This window comes from Myxocyprinus asiaticus, chromosome 8, assembly GCF_019703515.2.
Source record: "Myxocyprinus asiaticus isolate MX2 ecotype Aquarium Trade chromosome 8, UBuf_Myxa_2, whole genome shotgun sequence".
Lineage (NCBI taxonomy): Eukaryota > Metazoa > Chordata > Actinopteri > Cypriniformes > Catostomidae > Myxocyprinus > Myxocyprinus asiaticus.
This window is the reverse complement of record NC_059351.1, coordinates 44,511,165-44,532,924: the sequence shown is the minus strand read 5'-3', so window position 1 is coordinate 44,532,924 and position 21,760 is coordinate 44,511,165. Positions and strand designations below refer to the sequence as shown.

The window sequence follows — 21,760 nt, the reverse complement described above, 5'->3', positions numbered from 1 at the left end:
TGAACGTAGTTTGGTGCGAAAAGAGCAAATCAATCCCAGAACAACAGGAAAGGACCTTGTGAAGATGCTGGAGGAAACAGGTAGACAAGTATCTATATCCACAGTAAAACGAGTCCTATATCGACATAACCTGAAAGGCTGCTCGGCAAGGAAGAAGCCAGACTACAGTTTTCAAGTGCACATGGGGACAAAGATCTTACTTTTTGGAGAAATGTACTATGGTCTGATGAAACAAAAATTGAACTGCTGGCCACAATGACCATCATTATGTTTGGAGGAAAAAGGTGAGGCTTGCAAGCCGAAGATTGGAGTGGCCATCACAAAGCCCTGACCTCAATCTGATGGAAAATTTGTGGGCAGAACTGAAAAAGCCTGCGCGAGCAAGGAGGCCTACAAACCTGACTAAGTTACACCAGTTCTGTCTGGAGGAATGGGCCAAAATTCCAACAACTTATTGTGAGAAGCTTGTGGAAGGCTACCCAAAACTTTTGACAATTTAAAGGCAATGCTACCAAATACTAACAAAGTGTATGTAAACCTCTGACCCACTGGGAATGTGATGAAAGAAATAAAAGCTGAAATAAATCATTCTCTTTACTATTATTCTGACATTTCACATTATTAAAATAAAGAAGTGATCCTAACTGACCTAAGACAGGGAATGTGTTCTACGATTAAATGTCAGGAATTGTGAAAAACTGAGTTTAAATGTATTTGGCTAAGGTGTATGTAAACTTATGACTTCAACTGTATGTTCTTTATTATGTTCCTATCTTGTGAATAGGCCTATTTTGTATCTCTATTAATTTTCAAATAGAGGCAATAGCTTGTGTCATTCTTAAAAAATTATATTTCATGACATTACATTTACATTTAATCATTTAGCAGATGCTTTTATCCAAAGCGACTTAGAAATGAGACACAAAGCAAGCAATTTGTCATACAAAGTTTAACAACATCTGCAGTATAGGACTGCCAAGTTCTCACAGTGGCTGGAGTAGCAAAGATGCTAGCACAGAAGAAAGAGACAGACAAAGATATTATTTATTTATTTTATTTATTTTTTTGTACATTAAGTGCTGATTAAGTGCAGTATTAAGTGCAATTAGTGTGGGTTGGTTAAGTGCTCGCGGAAGAGATGTGTTTTCAGCTGGTTCTTGAATGTTGAGAAGGTATCAGCAGATCATGTGGAGGTTGAAAGTTCATTCAACTACAGAGGAACAGAGAAAGTGAACAATTGTGTAACAGACTTTGAGCCTCTTTGTGATGGGACCACCAGGCGTCGCTCGTTCATAAACCGCGGAGAGTGAGTTGGAGCATAGACCTGAAGAAGTGAACTGAAGTAAGATGGTGCAGTTCCATTGGATGTCCTGAAAGCCAGAGTCAAAGCCTTGAATTTGATGCGGGCAGCTACAGGTAGTCAGTGAAATCAAGAGTGGAATCATTCTGGACCATCTGCAGTGGCTTAACTGTGTTAGCTGGAAGGCCAGCCAACAGAGCATTGCAGTAGTCCAATCTTGAAATGATCAGAGCTTGGACCAGGAGCTGTGGAGCATATTCAGACAGTATCTAAATCGTAATCAAATCGAAAGCTTGTGATTCAGAATCTAATCGGAAAATATGTATCAATACCCAGCCCTACAAATCAAATATGTTTGGTCATTACGCGCAAGAACAAATGTGGTTTGATGTTATTGACGTATCTGTATTATATGGTATCTGTATTACACTATATCGTATTAAATAGTGAAAAGACTTTTTCAGATTAAAAAAAAAAATTGTATGTGTTCCACAGAAGAAAGTTATACGGGTTTTGAACAACATGCGGGTGAGTAAACGATGACAGGATTTACATTTTGGGTGAACTACTCCTTTAAGACTACTTTTAACAAAAAACATGACACACAACATGATACCTCCTTGTAGAACAATGCAGCTGATGGCTTTAGGGGTGGTGCAGGTCGGAGACAGCCTAGACTCCAAGGTTTCTGGGTTTTGGGGGGTTCGAGGGGGCCCCAAATCATTACACTGTGAGGGGTACCGTGAGAAGAGAGGTGAGGAAGAGTGTGGTAGACTGGAGATCCACTTACACCTCGATTCTCTGAGAGTCTGGATGGCATGAGTGGGTGGGATGGCAGCTGAGATAGAGGAGAAGGTCAGATGAGTAATTGACACTGAATATCAATCATCAATTCTAATCATATAAGAGTGATTTAACCTAGTCGCTATTAGAGGCTGAGTTTATTAAGACTCTAAATTTCCTCAATACTTCCTTATTGAAAAGAGTGAGTGTTATTCTCACCGTATGGCAGGGTACATTCTGTGGTTTTAAACTGCTGGTTGAAGTGCGTTTGGTCTGGCGGTTTAGATTGTCCACCCACTCCTGAAGATCTTGCTGGTTATTACAGATAACCTGGATCCGCTCGATCATATTTCCTACACACACATCATTATGACTTAAGCATGTATGCTATCAACATCTAGCATGACTACATTTTTATACACATGATGGTAACTGGGCGGGAAACTCACCAGATATTTCAAAAGCATTTTTTGTCGTATCACTGTCCTCTATCTTATTAACAGCCATTCCTGTTAGAGGGAGTTTTCCCTGTATAAAGCCAATCAGCCAATGAGCTTCCAGTATTTTAAGAGAGTTACAAACACTTGACCAATAAAACAGTTAAAGGAATAGTTCGTCCAAAAATTAATATTCTCATCAATTACTCACCCTTGTGCTGTCTCAAACTCACATGACATTCTTTCTTTTGCGGAACACAAACGAAGATATTTTGATGGAGATATGATGTGAATTTATCCATACAATGCAAGTCAATGGGGTCCAACACATCCAAGCTCCAAAAAGGACATAAAGGCAGCATAAACGTAATCCATACGACTCCAGTGGTCTACTCCACGTCTTCTTAAGCGATATGATTGGTACACGCGCTGTACATGCACTTCAAATCATGGTCGCTTCTAGGAGACTGCAATGGCAAGATTTACAGTGAAGGAGGAGTTACATTTTGGTCTGTTTCTTATCCAAAAACAATTGTGTTGCTTAAAAAAACATGGATTAAATCACTGGACTTGTGTGGATTAATTTTATATTGCCTTTTAGTTCCTCTTTGGAGCTTTGAAGTGTTGGACCCCATTGACTTGCATTGTATGAATAAATTCACATAACTTCTTCATCTAAATACCTTTGTGTTCCGCAGAAGAAAGTCATACAAGTTTAAGACTACATAAGGGTGAGTAAATGATGAGAGAATTATCATTTTTGTGTGCACTTTTCCTTCAAGACAGCAATATAGAAATTCTGATGGAGTAATATAAGAAAACAGTGAAATAACAGAATAATATGGAGTAGCATGAGATTGCAGTTACACTATAATGGTGAAGGAGTGATTTACCTGGTAGATGAAACCACTCATTCGAGGGCTGGCGGACAACATGAGAAGAACGTGAGGAAACAGCAACAGGTATCGCTCATTCTTCTCCTGAGGAGGTAGAAAAAGACATCATTTACTCAACCCCGTGGAACACAAAATCAGATGTTACCCTCAGTCACCATTCACTTTCATTGCATCTTTTTTTTTTAAACAATGAACATAAGTGGTGACTGAGGCTGCCATTCAGCCTTTTGTGTTCCACGGGAGAAAAAAGTCCTACTGGTTAGGAACAACATGAGGGTGAGTAAATGATGGCAGAATTAGAATTTTTGCGTGAACTATTCCCTAACAAATTCCCTTGCATTTTAGTTAAAACATCCCAGATGAATTGCATTATTCACCTCAGTGCCGTGGTTCTGGATGAGGACCTGAGACATATAGAGAACAGAGCCCAGGGTCCTAATGCCCTCCCCTTCCCAACCCCGAATCAACTCGGTCAGAATCTGCAGCTCAAGTTCCTTCCTCTTCCTCACTTCTTGACACTGAGCCTGCAGCCATGACAAAAACCAACAAAAAAGAACAGCTCTACATTCTGATAATACAACATTTAATTGGTGATGTTGGCTTTTAAAACAAGCGAAAGACTCACAGAGAGATTTTTAAATGCTGTTATGCTCTTCTGAATGTCTGGACGGTCAGGGTGGATCTCCTACACAGAGGAAGAATATGAGTGTTTTATCCCTTCGATGCATGGGCATTTTGCCACACATTATTACATACCTCTAAGTAAAATGCATTCTGCTGGTCCTGGGGGCTATTGCACTTGTTCAGTTCTGTCTACACATTATTACATACATACAGTACTTTGGATCTTTAGCGACCCAGCACTTATATCTATCACAAATGGATCTAAGAAAATGCCCTAATTAGAAAATATTACAATAGAATATATACTGTTATATTTTGATGTTTTATTTTTCACATATCAAAGAGATGATGCAACAAATGATAGAACAGGATTCATTACTTCCACGTTGAAATTTTATGAGACTCAACTGGCTGTCAAACACATCTTGAGCTATACATATCACATACTCTAGACATATGTATTTTCTCAGGGACTTATTGAGTCCTAATAGACATACAACTTACAGAATTTCAGTAGTACATCCAAATGTCAAGAGCCAAATCATAATGTTCATATGTTACACTTGCTATAGTTTACTTTCATGTTGCTTCTTCATCAAAGAGCAATCTCAAATGTAAATCAAGTCAATCACTGAAACAACAGTGCCATCTTGAGTAAAAAATGACATGTATAATATGTGTGTACACGCTTACAGCATACTGATAATTCACCACCATTTTGCAGAAAATCGTCGTGATATAGCAGTCAATCGTTTGAATACGCCACACATTTTTCTTGTAGTGAACAATGAAATAGATATCCTTTGATAGTAAACTTAAATAGATATGAAATAATCATAAAAATTGATTTACAGAAGTAGAAATATATACTACGACACAATTATAAGTCTCGGGTCACTAAAAACACTATACACTGTTGGTAATTAAACAATTAGACTTTGTTTTTGTTAGAAGACTCATAAGAGAAAGGCTGAAGAATACTAAAGTAGTGGGGGCATAACTACAAAAAAATGGATGAGGAAAAGAAGGCGGAATGAGGTCCCGGGTCACTAAAAACCCGAGGTACGCAATTAAGGGTTAATTTACTATATTATATTATATTATATTATTATAATTGTATATATATTATATTATATTGTGGGATGTCAATCTATTCAAATTTTTAATCAAATTAATTACATGAGGTTTAATTAATCAAATTAATTTCATTTTATTTGCTGAGAAAGCCCCCCAAATAACATTAATTAAATATAAAATAATTATATTTCAATAATTATAAACATAATATATATTGTAAATATAATTTAAATAATTAAAATGCATTAGATGATTGTGGCAGATGTGTAAAGCATTGGTAATACAATACAAAAAGTGGCTTTAGAAGTCAATATATTACTTATTTCCATATAACTGAACATGTCTCGAGATCCCTTCATTCGGAATTGCGCTCTGTTCAGCTGTTTGAACAAATGAACACGTTCTCATCTTATGTTGTTGCTAGTGTCAAGCAAGCCTGAGTGTTGTTTGTTGTCTGTACAGCTGGAGTGTCACTTACTGCCCCCTGCTGAAAACAGGTGGTACTTCAAGCTTTAATTATTCAGATGCAGCGGAGGAATGTAACAAATTACAACTACTCTCATTACAGTACTTGAGTAAATTCTTCACATTTTTCAAATTTAAGTATAAATAATAATAGCACTTTTATTTGAGTTGATTAAAAATGAAGTATTCAACTTCACTACAATTATTTCTTAACACAATTACAAAGTCCAAAAATGCCACCGAAATTCATAAAAATATCCCAGAAATTAAAATTATGGGAGCAAAAAATGCCCACGCAACGAGTTCCCAAGTTTAATTAATAATATCTGATATAGTTACAATTACATATAGTCTTTTCTCTGAATATAATTTTTGCCTGCCATCCGGTTCCTCACACCATGGCTCTCCGCTTCTATCAATCCGCATCAGTTCGGTATTGTACTCCCGCGTTAAAATCCGTACCCGTTCGCCCCTCTTATTCAAATTAAACTGTCCTAGCGGGTAACTCTCTCGCTCACAATGCTGTACTGTAATTCCCTGCCCTGTGCTGCTGTGGGGTAACATAGGGGTAACCTCCTCGTGGTCGCTATAATGTGGTTCACTCTTGGTGGGGCGCGTGGTGAGTTGTGCGTGGATGCCGTGGTGGATGGCGGTAACGCGCTCAAGCCATGTGATAAGATGCGCGGATTGACGGTCTCAGACGCAGAGGCAACTGAGATTCGTCCTCCGCCATCTGGATTGAGGCGAGACACTACGCCACCATGAGGACTTAAAGCGCATTGGGAATTGGGCATTCCAAATTGGGGAGAAAAATGGGAGGAAACCCCCCCCCCCCAAAAAAAAACAACAACATTTCACTTGCTAGTGTAAAGCAACTTGTAAGAACTCAATACCTCACAAATAAGGAAAAATCCCACTGTATTGTGATTTCCGCATGGTAGCGCAACCATTTTCAATTGTTCTAATAATAAGAAAATTTTCTTGAGTACCAAATTAGCACTTTAGAATGCTTTTGTAAGGAATAGGTGACACAGTATACAGTATGTTTTCCATCACGATAAAGAAAAAATGTAATAAATACCACTTAAATCAATTATTTCAAATCAAAATAATAATTTGCAATTAATGATTTTGGCAGTATTTTTGATCAATTTAATGCATCCTTGGTGAAAGGAAGCATTAGTTTCTTTCAAGAACATAAATGTGCTTGTGTTCAAAAAAATGGAAGCGTATATATTAAATATAATATAATTTTCATAAAGTAACTTGTAAAGTAATTACTTGAGTATTTTTTCGGCAAACTACTTATTTACGCTTTCTTTATTTCTTAGTACTTCTACTTGTACTCAAGTGAATTATTTCTTCAGTATCAGTACTTTTACTTAAGTAAAAAAAAAAATCTGTACTCTTTCCACCACTGCTCAGATGGTAGGAATATTCCTTATTATGGCTTGGGAACATGATTATTTGTGTTAATTTTGTTTAGCGCATTTTTTTCATATAATTAATTGTACTGAATTAACGTATTAAATCAACAGCCCTAATTATATTATGTTATATTAAACTACATCTGTACACACACACAGATCAGTACCTCCATGTGTCGCTCCATCTCTTTGAGTAGTGTGGGGTATTTTTCCAGTCTCAGGAAGGGTTTGCTCAGGCCTGATGTGAGTGTGAGAATTCCAGGGCTGGTCGCACCCTTACTTTCCATAAACTCCCCTAATTCTTCACTGAAAACAAACAAACACACAAACAGATGACGTAGTTAGCAATATGAATCAATAAAAAGCACCTGCCCAAAGGTATCTATGTTCAGTGTGTCTGTGAGTGTGTATACATGTACCTGTATAGTGTTGTGTTTTGTACCTGTGTTGTGTGAGAACATTAACAGCAGATGGATGGTTGGAGCAGTAGGTCACGTACAGGCTCCTCAGCTGAGGGACGAGAGACAGGAAGAAGCCTCCTATTCTCTGTTGACTCTCTGGAACTCTGCAAAACACAACAAAACCAGCATTTAGAAATAATCATTAGTCATTATAGATATGAACTTCATACTATGGATTAATAAACCTCAATATTCTAAGCAAACTTACATTTAATTACAAACTAACCACAAATCTACAAAAACCACGATGAAGAAACAGTAATGGTACCATTACCAAGTCAATATTACAAGATACCTTTTCATCACTTTATCTTAGACTTTTTTTTATTTGTTTGTCAATCATGGAACATCTACAAATGTCAATACTGTTAACCTGATTTTGTAGACAATTTTAGTAAACAATTGATTCTGAAATTTTATATATTGCATATACTATATGATTTATGAAATATATATTTGACGTGTTATATTTGAAGGCATATCAGTATTCAATTCTCTTTTTTACCTTGTAGCATCAAGGCTCAAAGCAAGTACGGTAATGTTAAATTAAAGTGTAAAACTGTCATCCGTGTTACCTTTCTGAAGGCATAGCTAAATCCCACCATACACAACATTAAAACCACCTGCCTAATACTGTGTAGGTCCCCCTCGTGCCGCCAAAACAGCGCCAATCTGCATCTCAGAATAGCATTCTGAGAAAATATTCTTCTCACCACCATTGTTCAGAGCGGTTATCTGAGTTACCACACTGTTTTGGCGGCACGAGGAGGACCTACACAATATTAGGCTGGTGGTTTTAATGTTATGGCTGATCAGGGTATATTCGTACTTATTAATGATATGACCCGTTTGTTAGATTGAAACTTAGTTGGCCATAACATGAGCTATTCTGGGGCAGATCACCAGATTAAATAAACAACACATCCACACAATCTAAAAGGTCAAAGCCAGAACAATACAACAGCACATTACAGACACCTTGCTGATAATTAACACTAGATGTCACTGCAGACTGATTGAGAAAGTGTGTGTGTGTGTGTGTGAGAGTGCGCAATGTTAAAAACTCTTACTTCACACTTTCTTCCAGTGAATGTACCAGTGTCTGCTGAAAAGAGCTGATCTCTTCCAGATTGCCCATGATGTGACTGATATCCAACACACTGAGCCTAAGAGGGAAAGAGGGAGAATGATAGAATCCAGATCTAGACAATATTCCTCTTCATTTAGTGATGTAGGACATTCGTGTGTGCTCTTACCTGTCAGTTGGCTGTAACACTCTCAGATACGTCAAGAGGAGAGTCTGCAGCTCTTTAAAGTACTCTGTTTCCATCTGGACAATATTTTGAAGCACCTGCACATATGACAAGAATTACTGGAGAAATTAAACTAAATTTAGGAAATAACATAACATATGACATCTTAACCAATCAATAAGTTAGCTACAGTTAACTGACATACTGAGATAATACAGTTGAAGTCAGAAGTTTACATACACTTAGGTTGAAGTCATTAAAACTCATTTTTTAACCACTCCACAGATTTCCTATTAGCCAACTATTGTTTTGGCAAGTCGTTTAGGACATCTACTTTGTGTATGACACAAGTACATTTTCCAACAATTGTTTACAGACAGATTTTTTTACATTTATTTGACTATATCATAATTCCAGTGGGTCATAAATTTACATACACTAAGTTAACTGTGCCTTTAAGCATCTTGGAAAATTCCAGGCAATTAGCCAATTAGTTTCTGATAGGAGGTGTTCTGAATTGGAGGTGTACCTGTGGGTGTATTTTAAGGCCTACCTTCAAACTCAGTAACTCTTTGCTTGACATCATGGGAAAATCAAAAGAAATCAGCCAAGACCTCAGAAATAAAAAAAAATATGTGGACCTCCACAAGTTGGGTTCATTCTTGGGAGCAATTTCCAAATGCCTGAAGGTACCACGTTCATCTGTACAAACAATAGTACGCAAGTATAAACACCATGGGACCATGCAGCCATCATACCGCTCAGGAAGGAGATGCATTCTGTCTCCTAGAGATGAACGTAGTTTGGTGCAAAAAGTGCAAATCAATCCCAGAACAACAGCAAAGGACCTTGTGAAGATGCTGGAGGAAACAGGTAGACAAGTATCTATATCCACAGTAAAATGAGTTGTATATTGACATAACCTGAAAGGCTGCTCAGCAAGGAAGAAGCCACTGCTCCAAAACTGCCATAAAAAAGCCAGACTACAGGTTGCAAGTGCACATGGGGACAAAGATCTTACTTTTTGGAGAAATTTCCTCTGGTCTGATGAAACAAATATTTAACATTTTGGCCATAATAACCATCTTTATGTTTGGAGGAAAAAGGGTGAGGCTTGCAAGCCGAAGAACACCATCCCAACCGTGAAGCATGGGGATGGAAGTATCATGTTGTGGGGGTGCTTTGCTGCAGGAGGAAGTGGTGCACTTCACAAAACAGATGGCATCATGAGGAAGGAAAATTATGTGGATATATTGAAGCAACATCTCAAGACATCAGCCATGAAGTTAAAGCTCGGTCACAAATGAGTCTTCCAAATGGACAATGACCCCAAGCATACCTCCAAAGTTGGGCCAAAATTCCAGCAACTTACTGTGAGAAGCTTGTGGAAGGCTACCCAAAATGTTTGACCCAAATTAAACAATTTAAAGGCAATGCTACCAAATACTAACAAAGTGTATGTAAACTTCTGACCCACTGGGAATGTGATGAAAGAAATAAAAGCTGAAATAAATAATTCTCTCTACTATTATTCTAACATTTCACATTCTTAAAATAGTGATCCCAACTGACCAAAGACATTGAATGTTTCCTATGATTAAATGTCAGGAATTGTGAAAAACTGAGTTTAAATGTATTTGGCTAAGGTGTATGTAAACTTCTGACTTCAACTGTAGATTAACTTCATGTATAGTACATTATTCTGTGTTCTCCTGTATATAGTTTATTATTTATTTTTGACTACTATAATTTGTATTAAGAATAAATGACATTTGACAGAATCAGAATGGCATGGGAATTATTATTGATGAGTCCATGTCATGATGACATTTTCCTCTTGTACCTAATGAAAGTGGATCAGATCTTGTTAATGTAATAAAATAATGTAAATAAACAGATAAAAATGAACAAATCAAAAGTAAAATGCATTCTGCTGGTCCTGCATAATACTATTGCACTAGTAATATGATAAAGTTCTATCTACAGAATTTAATAAAATAATAAAATAAAATATACTTCATAGATAATATATTATTGTGTTATATATTAGATATGATTTATTTTGACTACTGTAATTTGTATTCAGAATAAATATTCAAAATAAATAAATAAATAAATAAGATAAAAATGAACAATGAAAAGTAAAATAAAATGCATTCTGCTGGTCCTGTGTTATTGCACTTGTAGTATGATAAAATTCTGTCTACTGAAAAAAAAAAATTATAATATAAATAATAAAATATAATATAGGTCTATAATAAAATATTCAAAATGTTTATACAACATATATTTTGTTTATAATATATAATCAAATATATTTTATGCATACATACATACATATACAGTATATATACCAACATATTAATACACACATATACAAATACTGTATATACAGCATATACCTATACAGTACATATACTGTATAAGTGTGTGTGTGTGTGTGTGTGTATGTGTGTGTGTGTATATATATATATATATATATATATATATATATATATATATATATATATATATATATAAAAGTTTTTGAAATTGATGAGATGGACCAAATAATAAAGAAAAGCAGCCAATAAGTGCCCAACATAGATGGGAACTCCAATACTGTTTAAAAAGCATCCCAGGGTGATACCTCAAGAAGTTGGTTGAGAAAATGTCAAGAGTACATGTCTACAAATTCTAGGCAAAGGGTGACTACTTTGAAGATGCTAAAATATAACACAGTTTTGATTTATTTTGGATTTTGTTTAGTCACAACATAATTCCCATTGTTCCATTTATGTTATTCCATAGTTTTAATGACTTTACTATTATTCTAAAATGTAAAAAAAAATAAAAATAAAAATAAAAAGAGAATGAAGAATGAGTAAAGTGTTTCAAAACTTTTGACCGGTAGTGTGTGTGTATATATTATATATATATATATATATATATATATATATACACACATATATATATACACACTGGCAGCCAAAAGTTTGGAGTAATGTACAGATTTTGCTCTTATGGAAAGAAATTGCCACTTTTATTCACCAAAGTGGAATTCAACTGATCACAATGTATAATAAGGGCATTAAATACATGAAAAATTACTATTACAATTTGAAAAAAAAAATTTCAGAACTTTTTTTAACTACTTCAAAGAGTTCTCATAAAAAAATCCTCCACGTGCAGCAACAGCTTTGCAGATCCTTGACATTCTAGCTGTCAGGTTTTCCAGATATTCAGGTGATATTTCACCCCACACTTCCTGTAGCACTTGCCATAGATGTGGCTGTCTTGTCGGGCACTTCTCACGCACCTTACAGTCTAGCTGATCCCACAAAAGCTCAATGGGGTTAAGAATCATAACACTCTTTTCCAATTATCTGTTGTCCAATGTCTGTGTTTCTTTGCCCACTCTAAACTTTTCTTTTTGTTTTTCTGTTTCAAAAGTGGCATTTTCTTTGCAATTCTTCCCATAAGGCCTGCACCCCTGAGTCTTCTCTTTACTGTTGTACATGAAACTGGTGTTGAGCAGGTAGAATTCAATGAAGCTGTCAGCTGAGGACATGTGAGGGGTCTATTTCTCAAACTAGAGACTCTGATGTACTTATCCTCTTGTTTAGTTGTACATCTGGGCCTTCCACATCTCTTTCTGTCCTTGTTAGAGCCAGTTGTCCTTTGTCTTTGTGTACACCCTGGTATGAAATGTTCAGTTGGGTTTGATTCAGTTTTGGCAATTTAAAGCATTGTATATTCATCAAAACAATGATTCATTGAGTTTCTAGAGAAAGCTGTTTCTTTTTTGCCATTTTTGACCTAATATTGACCTTAAGACATGCCAGTCTATTGCATACTGTGGCAACTCAAAAACAAACACAACGACAATGTTAAGCTTTATTTAATGAACCAAATAGCTTTCAACTGTGTTTGATATAATGGAAAGTGATTTTCTAGTACCAAATTAGCAATTTAGCATGATTACTCGAGGATAAGGTGTTGGAGTGATGGCTGCTGGAAATGGGGCCTGACTAGATTTGAACAAAAATGATTTTTTTCAAATAGTGATGGTGCTGTTTTTTTACATCAGAAATGTCCTGACTATACTTTGTGATCAGCTGAATGACACTTTGGTGAATTAAAGTACCAATTTCCTTCCAAAACAGCCAAATCTGTACATTATTCCAAACTTCTGGCTGCCAGTGTGTGTGTGTGTGTACACACACACACACACACACACACACACACACACACACACAACACCACCACCACCACCAACAACCGACAGATGCAAAAAGCTATTAACATTATGCTTTTAGGACAAACAAGTCAAATAAGAATAGACATAAAAGTTTGCTGTCTGAACCTAGATATTTGAAGAGTGCATTTCAAAATACTCATTATCCCTGCAGTTACACAGAGAGAGAGAACGAAGGAGAAAGACAGAGAGATGACATAATGGGGCCAGTCACTGCATGTTATAAAAGTGCCTGATTTAAGTCTAATGTGAGTTTGAGTATGAACTCTCCTGGTTGGGTAAAGCAGTTTGACCTCACTGGAAACATCCCACAATTCAAAGACGTCACAATACATTTTCAATTCATCACAGACAGTCCTTACCTGACACAGTATAAAAGTACACTATATGGCCAAACGTATGTGGACACCTCCTTCTTATTAACAAGCTAGGTTACTCCAATAATTCCAGTGAATATTAATCATAATTCTACTCCATACAATGGCATTTTAGGGCAATGTGTGCTTCCAACTTTGTGGAAGGGCCCTTATCTATTCCAGCCTGCCCCTGTGCACAAAGCAAGGTCCACAAAAAAATGGTTTAAAGTGCCTGGTGTGAAAGAACTTGATGGGCCAGCACAAAGCGCAGACCTGAACCTCATTGAACATCCTTGGGCTGAACTGGTATGCCAACTGTAAGCCAGGCCCCATCGCCCAACACCCAACACCAGCAACTAACCTCTGATGCTCGTGTCTGCTGTAAAAGACTGAACTCTGCCTGACTCTGAATTCTCTCATCCTGAAAAATACACACACATAGTGTGTTTGCTTTAGATCGGTCTTGTAGAGATGTTAGGTCAGTGGTCAGACCGCTACTAAACATTCTCACGAAAACAGAAACAGTTTGATTAATCACGCAAAACACAGACAGAGACAGCGCAGGACCTCCGGCACAGCTGTCCCAAGAGTCAATGAGATGGAAAAGATGACCTATATTACAGCGTGCTCCAGAGACAAACATGCACGCGCGCACACACACACACACCATGTCAGCATGATGCAATATGGAGAACTAAATTCAGACAGACATTCATAACAACAGATTTACATTTGAATGTGCAAATATATGTTCAAACTCACTCTTTCTCTATATCCACCTCCGATATATAACATCAGAGCATAACAGCACTAGCGTAAAACATGGGTGCGCACGGACACACACACGTTCCATTTAAATAAACTAAACAAGGGCATACCACATAGAGGGTTCCCACTCGTGTTTAACCAGATTTCCACGAGATTTTCAGATGTTTGTGATAACTGGATAAGGATTTTTAAGTCATTTTATTTAGATTGCACTCCCAAAGAGCAAATTCTAAACGATTAAATGTGTTACAGCAGAGCATTAGGAGAAAAATATATATTAACTACAGAAATTTCCACAACATTTCCATGACTTTTCCAGGTCTGGAAATCACAATTAAAAAGTTTTCCCATGACTACGGGAACCCTGCAAAGACATCATTTTTTTAAATTTATTTTTAAATTTATTTTTTTATAAACAGACAATTTTAATTACTATAACCTAACCTAAAAAACTAACCCTAAAAGAAAAATAATAATAATAATAATAATATTTGATTTAATTTAATACTATTTCATCAACCTTACATATAATTATTTTTATTTTTATTTATTATTATTTTTTTTTTTTTTACAAATGAGGGCATCCCAAAAAGTCCCTAAAAGGGAAGTTTTTGACAGATCTTCTGGGTACACCTTTGTCCCCAAATAATAGCTATGTACATACACGGACACATTCACATTAATGGCTCATTGGGTTTGTAGCGGCTCAGAGGGAGGCTACAAGGACATATCGCAACAGGAAATGGAGCACAATAAAGGCCATGACACACACCTACACACACAGCTTTACAAATAAATAAACTTTATTTCAAAGATGTGAAATGAAAACGACTTTCATATGCTGAATTTTGTACTTGTGGATGTCTTAACTGTTGATGTTAAATCAAACACAACTCTTCGCAGCATTAGCTGGCGGGTGTTTAAAGCCGGCGTCACACTAGCTGATTTTTCCAGCAATTTTCAAGCGTAACCTTTATTTACATAATCGCCGACCAGTAGGAAAGAAACAGAACTCGGTTTGGAATCTGCCACCGGGAGGTCAATAATCCTACTGAGTTAATGGCTCTGAGAACTGGAAAAGCAGATCAAACTTGTTAAAAAAAAAAAAAAATAATAATAATCGCTCTGCCGCTCAGCTAGGCTATTGTGGTCCTGACATCTGACCAATGAGCTTCTTTTACTAAAGAACTGACAAGACGTCTGTAACAGTTCAGGAAAGTAGGATGTGGGAGCCAAATCCACATTCAACGAGACTTTAATTAGAACACAACATCAAACTGAAAACACACACACAGAGCAGCCGCATGTGCGTGTGTGTGTGTGTGTCTCTCTCTCTCTCTCTCTCTCTCTGGCATCCCCAGCTCTTCCCTTATCTCCTTCCCGCTGATTAGGCAACTCAGCACCGGCGTGCATCCTCGCGGCCCGGCCACGCCCTCCTCCTCGTCACAATGTCATGCTGATCTGAACGTATCAGCAATCACACTCACAGCTGCACATCATCACAAATGCTGATTGTAATCCATAGTGATTCTGTCACCAAGCATTTTCCTGTGATTTTCTCCTACACAAAAACTACTAATAATCATAATTTAATGGAATCGCCTACAAATGGCCCTTTCACGTAGAAAGCGACGAAAACGTTTGATCAAAAAGCAATTTTAACCCAGTACGGTACATGCCGTAAAGCACCTATCAGCTGGTCTTACCCTCCATCCATCATGGACGAGAAGAATGTCAAGTTTACAAACAAACAAGTTCTCTAGCAATCAGATCGAAGAAAGAAAACAAATTCCTCTACAAGCTGCTGCAGTGATGAAGAGAAAGAAAACATTCCAGACCCTTTCACAAACTATTTCAGTTCTCCTGCTGGACAAGCTGACTGGCAGTATTATGATGTGCACGCAGTCTGAGGGGTAATTAGAGAAAATAAAGTGTAAAAAATTATATTAATGGTTAAAACATGTTATCGCTTGGAACAAGAGTGATTATATGCCACTGCCACGCATATACAGTATACTTGTGTTAAGTACATTTGTTTGAAATCATTGCGTAATGCACACTCTCAATTACTTTTAAAACAGAATGTTTAACTGTATCTAATTTGTTCAAAACCCTTAAACGTGATGACACTTAAAATCTCCAAGAGTCTATATAATGCACACAATAAAACATAATTCCTCTCCAACAAAACCCATAATCAGATACTTTAAATCTTAACTGCTGTTGGGGGCCTGGGTAGCTCAGTGAGTATTGACACTGACTACCACCCCTGGAGTCGTGAGTTCGAAGCCAGGTCTCCTAAGCAACCAAATTGACCCGGTTGCTAGGGAGGGTAAAGTCACATGAGGTAACCTCTTGTGGTCGCGATTAGTGGTTCTTGCTCTCAATGGGGTGCATGTTAAGTTGTGCGTGGATCACGGAGAGTAGCATGAGCCTCCACATGCTGGGAGTCTCCGCGGTGTCATGCACAACAAGCCACATGATAAGATGCGCGGATTGACGGACTCAGAAGTGGAGGCAACTGAGACTTGTCCTCAGCCACCAGGATTGAGGTGAGTAACCACGAGGACCTACTAAGTAGTGGGAATTGGGCGAAAAAGGGGAATAAAAATACAAAATAAAAAACTTAACTGCTGTTAATGACTGTAAACATAAGCACAGCAATAACGATTACATAATTTTGTACAGCACGTTTGTGGTATACAAAGGCATTATGATACAAATACATTTATACAGAATGTAGACAGTCACAGCAAAAGTATTAATATTATAAATATATGGGGGGGGGGGACACTTAAGATCAAAGATTTGTATTAAAAAGGTGATACAAAAGGCAAATATGCCGCAATATTTATTTTATTACTGAATTAAGAGAACGCACGTAAGATAAAATGGGAAGTGTAAAAATGTTGCAATACGGAATACATTATGAAGACAATCCTTGAGGTCAGACAGTTTTTAAAGGGGATACAAAGCAGTGATGCAGAAATATAATTTACATGTTAAGACAACCCACATGAGAAAATATGTTTCAGCTTTTAAGGCATTTGATGCAATACCTGCATGTTACGAATTAAACATGAGGAAATTTAAATGCTCCAAGAGTCTATATAAATGCAATAAAACACAGATCTCACCCAACAATCTGATCCTTTATTAGATATTTTACCAATGACAGCTGTTAATGACTATTAACAATAGCACAACAATAAAAATTTTGCGGAGAGACACCCCCAAGTATTTTGGTATACAGAGGCAATTTGAATACAAAGGCATACCTGCAGTCCACTGCAAGTCACAGCAATAGTAATGGCAAAGAATAACACTTAAAGTCTGTAAAGTTGTTTATTAAAAAGGTGATACAAAGGCAAAGATGTTGTGATATACAGTATATTATATTAGAGATATGAGAATTCACTGAATTTGAAATAAAAGGGCAAAAAAATGCATCAATATGGAATAAATTATAAAGAAAATCCAAATAAGATCAGATCATTTTTAAAGGGGATGCAGAAATATAATTTGATACAAATGAAATACACATCCTCACTGCTGGTTCAGGATTTCTTCCTCGAGTTCCTTCAGCATTTAATGTTAGTGGTCAAAACAGCTTTCTGTGCTTTCGTGCCACCTGTTGTGCTGGTTTTGGTAACTGCAACGGCTTCTGATGTGATCCAACGCTCATATTTTATTGGTCAGGGCATTTCATTGCCCAGCGAAGAAAAAACAAATTAAACACACTCGTAAAAATAAAGGTTCTTTATTAGCATGCATGGTTCTATGAAGAACATTTAACATCCATGGAACCTTCCCATTGCACAAAAGGTTCTTTAGCCTGGAAAAAGGTTCTTTAAAATGGTTCTTTGAAGATTTTGGGGAACCGGAAATTCTTCTATGGCATCACTGCAAAACAACCTTTTAGTAACCTTTATTTTTAAGAGTGCACTCGCCGTGAAAAAAGCCTCGCTTTGTCGGCATGGGATCCGGTGCACATGTTTGCTTCAGGTGTGAATGGTGTGAAATTTCGAGTTTGGAGTGTAAAGGCCTTAACAAGTACAACTGTAAATTCTAGGATTAATCTAAAGCTGAACCTGAAAAAATGGCACTGCTTCCAAAAAAACCCTCGAACAAATCTAATTTCCTCACAGGACACCATTTCAACACTAAACTAATAAATTGAGTTAAATTGTAAAGAAAAACATCTTTTTTTTTTTTGTGCTATAAATTTTCTTTAATAGTAGGGATCTGTCTCAAAAACGACCAGTTAGCAGCTGCATAATTTTTTTTAGCTCCTTGTTAGCCTATGAGAGCTGGTTTGTTCTCCTTGTGCACTCTACATACCTGCACATCAGTATGCAACAATGTCAATAATATCAATGGATACAGAGACTTGGACTATGATATTTACTTAAGTCCCGAGTTGAATATGCTCTTAATAGTTAAAGGCAAAATAATCCATATCACATTACCCTGTTCAAATATTTCAGGAGTGCAGTTCAGAGTCCAAACAGCTCAGGGGAAAGTCCAGACAGATTTAGAGAAGGCTTATTAAAAATTTAATCTTTAATTAATAAAGCTGCATTAGATAAACATTAGCGGGAGTCAAAAACATTTGCTTTGCATTGACCCCCTTTACTCAAGAACCTGTGAATCATATCTTCAAACAACTCATTTGTAAATTATACAATCATGTATCAGGAGAATGGTCTTATTTTTCCAAGCACAGACAGGTGTGTGTGTGTGTGTGTGTGTGTGTGTGTGTGTGTGTGTGTGTGTGTGTGTCAGTGATTATTTGGTTAGGGAAATATCTGTGCAACACAAACTCCCAAGCAGCACCTCTTCCACCTAACACACATCATAAATAATGAACCTGATCCATGTAGGAAGTGTTACATGCCAGTATCAATAATGCAGTGCTGCAGCACATCTCCCTTACCACATTATAGTAAGTCTTGCAGAAGTTAGTGGTCTCAAACCCCTTGGGTGGACTCTTCAGTGATACAGACTTGGGAGACACAGATTTGTCTGTTTGAGAGAGAAACAAAACAAATGGAGGCTCAACATCTGGAGTCATTTTCTTTCTGTGAGATTCAATATTACAGTAAACCTCTCCTGCAGTCAGTGGAGGAATATTAGATTTAGATACCTAGAGGGGGAGATCTGAGATAACAGGAATATATTACAAAATATTCCTCTCTTCAGTTCAAGATCATGTGCAAGATATTAATTCTTACTGGGTTTTTTTCCTTACATTGATTGAAATATGCATACTTCCTTTGTAGTGTTAAAATGTCAGTATTTGGTACCCATACCAGTAAAATTTCATGGTTCTCAATACCAATTTCAATACCACAGAATATGTTATATATGTTAATATGGTAATGTGCTATTGAACACACTCCTTTACCCCATTTAAAGTAAAATTTTGACTCAGTTTCACTTTTTCCAAAATCTTTTTATTTTTTATTATTATTTTTCCAGAATTCAGTGTGTTAAAGTTTAATTACATTTCATCATAAAAATGGTGTCTAATCAAATTAATTCATTAATTAAGTGAAAAATAGAAAAATATATTTTAAACTTTTAACAAGTAAAAAATAGAACAATTACTTTTCAACATAACATTGCATATTTTTAACAAACTTTTATTCAGTACAACAGAACTCTTGCTTGTAATTGCTTAATTTTTTATTATTTTTATATTATTATTACGATTTTTTTCACTATTGATATTACTACAGTGAATATTACATTTTACTATACAGCTGTAATATATTTCTGTTGCAATTTCTTAAATTTCAAGCATCTAGCTTTTATTTTTAATCATGCTTTCATTTTTACGTGATCTTTTATTTTAATGTTTGTTTAACAGAAACTTCACTTCTCCAGATAAACAGTTTGCTACATGGCCCAGTGTGTGATCGTTAAAGCGCATATGCTTTGATTTAATTATATAAATGAATAGTCTACATGTGCTGCGCACTTCACAGTGGATTAGTGCTCTGCTCTTGCATCTCACACAACGTGAATGACTCTCAATGTCTGAGGTTATTCCAGTGTATGAGAGGTCAGCTTAACACAGCTCATGCAGACTAAGATTGCAGCCTTTCGCAGCTTTATAATCACACAAGGATATATCATGATTTTAATTTGATTAATTGTGCATTTCAATGTAAAAGGAGTAACAGAGCACGCGTGTGTGGTATCTGATGGAGTCATTGCTCGGTTCTACCGGTACTGCAGAAACACTGATCTTGTGACATATTTTTTATTTTATTACCGACCTAGTACCGGAGTACCGGTACATTTGACAACACTACTCTTACTATATAGTATGCCAAAAGCACACTACAGTATGTGAATAGAGTAGGGTGACTGAATCCTCAGTGTTAAATAAAACAGTAGAGACGAAATACCCAGATGACCAGCTACATCTGGCAAGTATTTATAGAGCGCATCCACTGGACCTTTTACTATTTTATAATGCCACAGGAGCTGCAGATATGTTGCATGCAAAACGCTGAATAAAAATAAAATAAAAAACTGCGGAGAACTGCAAGTATTCGAGTCACGGAACAATGCACACTTTCCCGGATGAAGTATGTCTGGGAATGTATTCATACTCCTGTACTCTATACTACCTGCATTCCTAAAGAATGTATTTTTTTTTAACAGCAGAAGTAACATTTTTATCAAATGCAGTACAAACTCCTGACAGAACGCAATTTCGGACACAGCCAAAATATACTCTTTTGAACGTGAGCCTACACAGTTGTGTATGTCGAATGCACACCACAAATGCTTTGTGAAACTCTTTTAGCACAGTCAAATCCAGGCACATATGGCGTTGACGCGACTGTCCGCGAGACGTACCAACACATGGAAAACCTTAGTATACTTAGGCCATACCCATGTATAGAAAACTAAGCTACGCATACTGTGCTGATGATGAGATTTGCATCACATGCATTGTGCGCATAGAGAAAAACGAAAAATACTTTGGTCTTTAGGGTTAGTGGTGTGTTAAAATCCTGACCCTAACCCTAAGTATTAAACTTTGCCACATCCTGGTACCGCACCGTTTGTGCTACAAACATAAGTGATACCCCAAATCTGCTTATTGAGACGAGGTGTGCTATTACTTTTAATAGCTATAACTTAAGCAATTTAACTTACTGTAGCAACATGTGGCAACCATCCACAACACCCTAGCATTGTGGTGTCAAGTTTTGCACAGGAAAGCACCACTAACATTTTCTTCAGATAATGTAAGAGTTTAGTTCTAATCATGTAATCTGCACCAAACCAAAATGGTGCTATCAAGTACACTATGTCCCTTGGCGTAACTGAAGCCATTTGGCAGATGTAACGCATCTCCTAAAATTACATTAAAATACTATTACTGTCTACTACCCCAGCAAACATCTGTCATGCATTTATAATACATGTAAATGATATAAGAGAGTCTGGTTCACTAATTGAGCTCAAAGTATGGAGTGAAAAGGAGTGTGGAGCCATATTCAGAGGAAAGATGTAGTGGAGTCTTCTGGCTGCAGCACTTCCTGTCTTTGTTTTAAGATGGCGTTTCCTTCCTGTTCAGCCCTGGATGTTCAGGCTGAAATGTCATGCTAAAGTATTTCCATTCAAGCTGAGTTGAATACACATTAAGGTTGTTT

At 36.7% G+C, this 21,760-nt stretch overlaps 1 protein-coding gene across 4 annotated transcripts in view; it reads right to left on the bottom strand.

Moving 5' to 3' along the window:
* LOC127444876 (rho guanine nucleotide exchange factor 7-like) overlaps positions 1–21,760 on the bottom strand; it is a 52,290-nt gene that overhangs the window by 14,680 nt on the left and 15,850 nt on the right. For 3 of the 4 annotated variants that reach the window (XR_007897888.1, XM_051704485.1, XM_051704486.1), the window contains exons 6-16: positions 19,021–19,109; positions 8,727–8,821; positions 8,541–8,636; positions 7,452–7,574; positions 7,177–7,315; positions 4,042–4,101; positions 3,794–3,940; positions 3,414–3,500; positions 2,533–2,611; positions 2,303–2,436; positions 1,917–2,138 (exon numbers count right to left, since the gene is read on the bottom strand). Coding sequence is in view for 3 of the 4 variants with exons in the window: in XM_051704485.1 (XP_051560445.1) it covers positions 1,917–2,138; positions 2,303–2,436; positions 2,533–2,611; positions 3,414–3,500; positions 3,794–3,940; positions 4,042–4,101; positions 7,177–7,315; positions 7,452–7,574; positions 8,541–8,636; positions 8,727–8,821; positions 19,021–19,109 (1,271 nt within the window). In the remaining variant the exon portion in view is untranslated. Of the gene's footprint in view, positions 1–1,025; positions 1,546–1,916; positions 2,139–2,302; positions 2,437–2,532; positions 2,612–3,413; positions 3,501–3,793; positions 3,941–4,041; positions 4,102–7,176; positions 7,316–7,451; positions 7,575–8,540; positions 8,637–8,726; positions 8,822–19,020; positions 19,110–21,760 lie in introns of those variants that run through there. The other variant, XM_051704487.1, reaches the window with a different exon arrangement.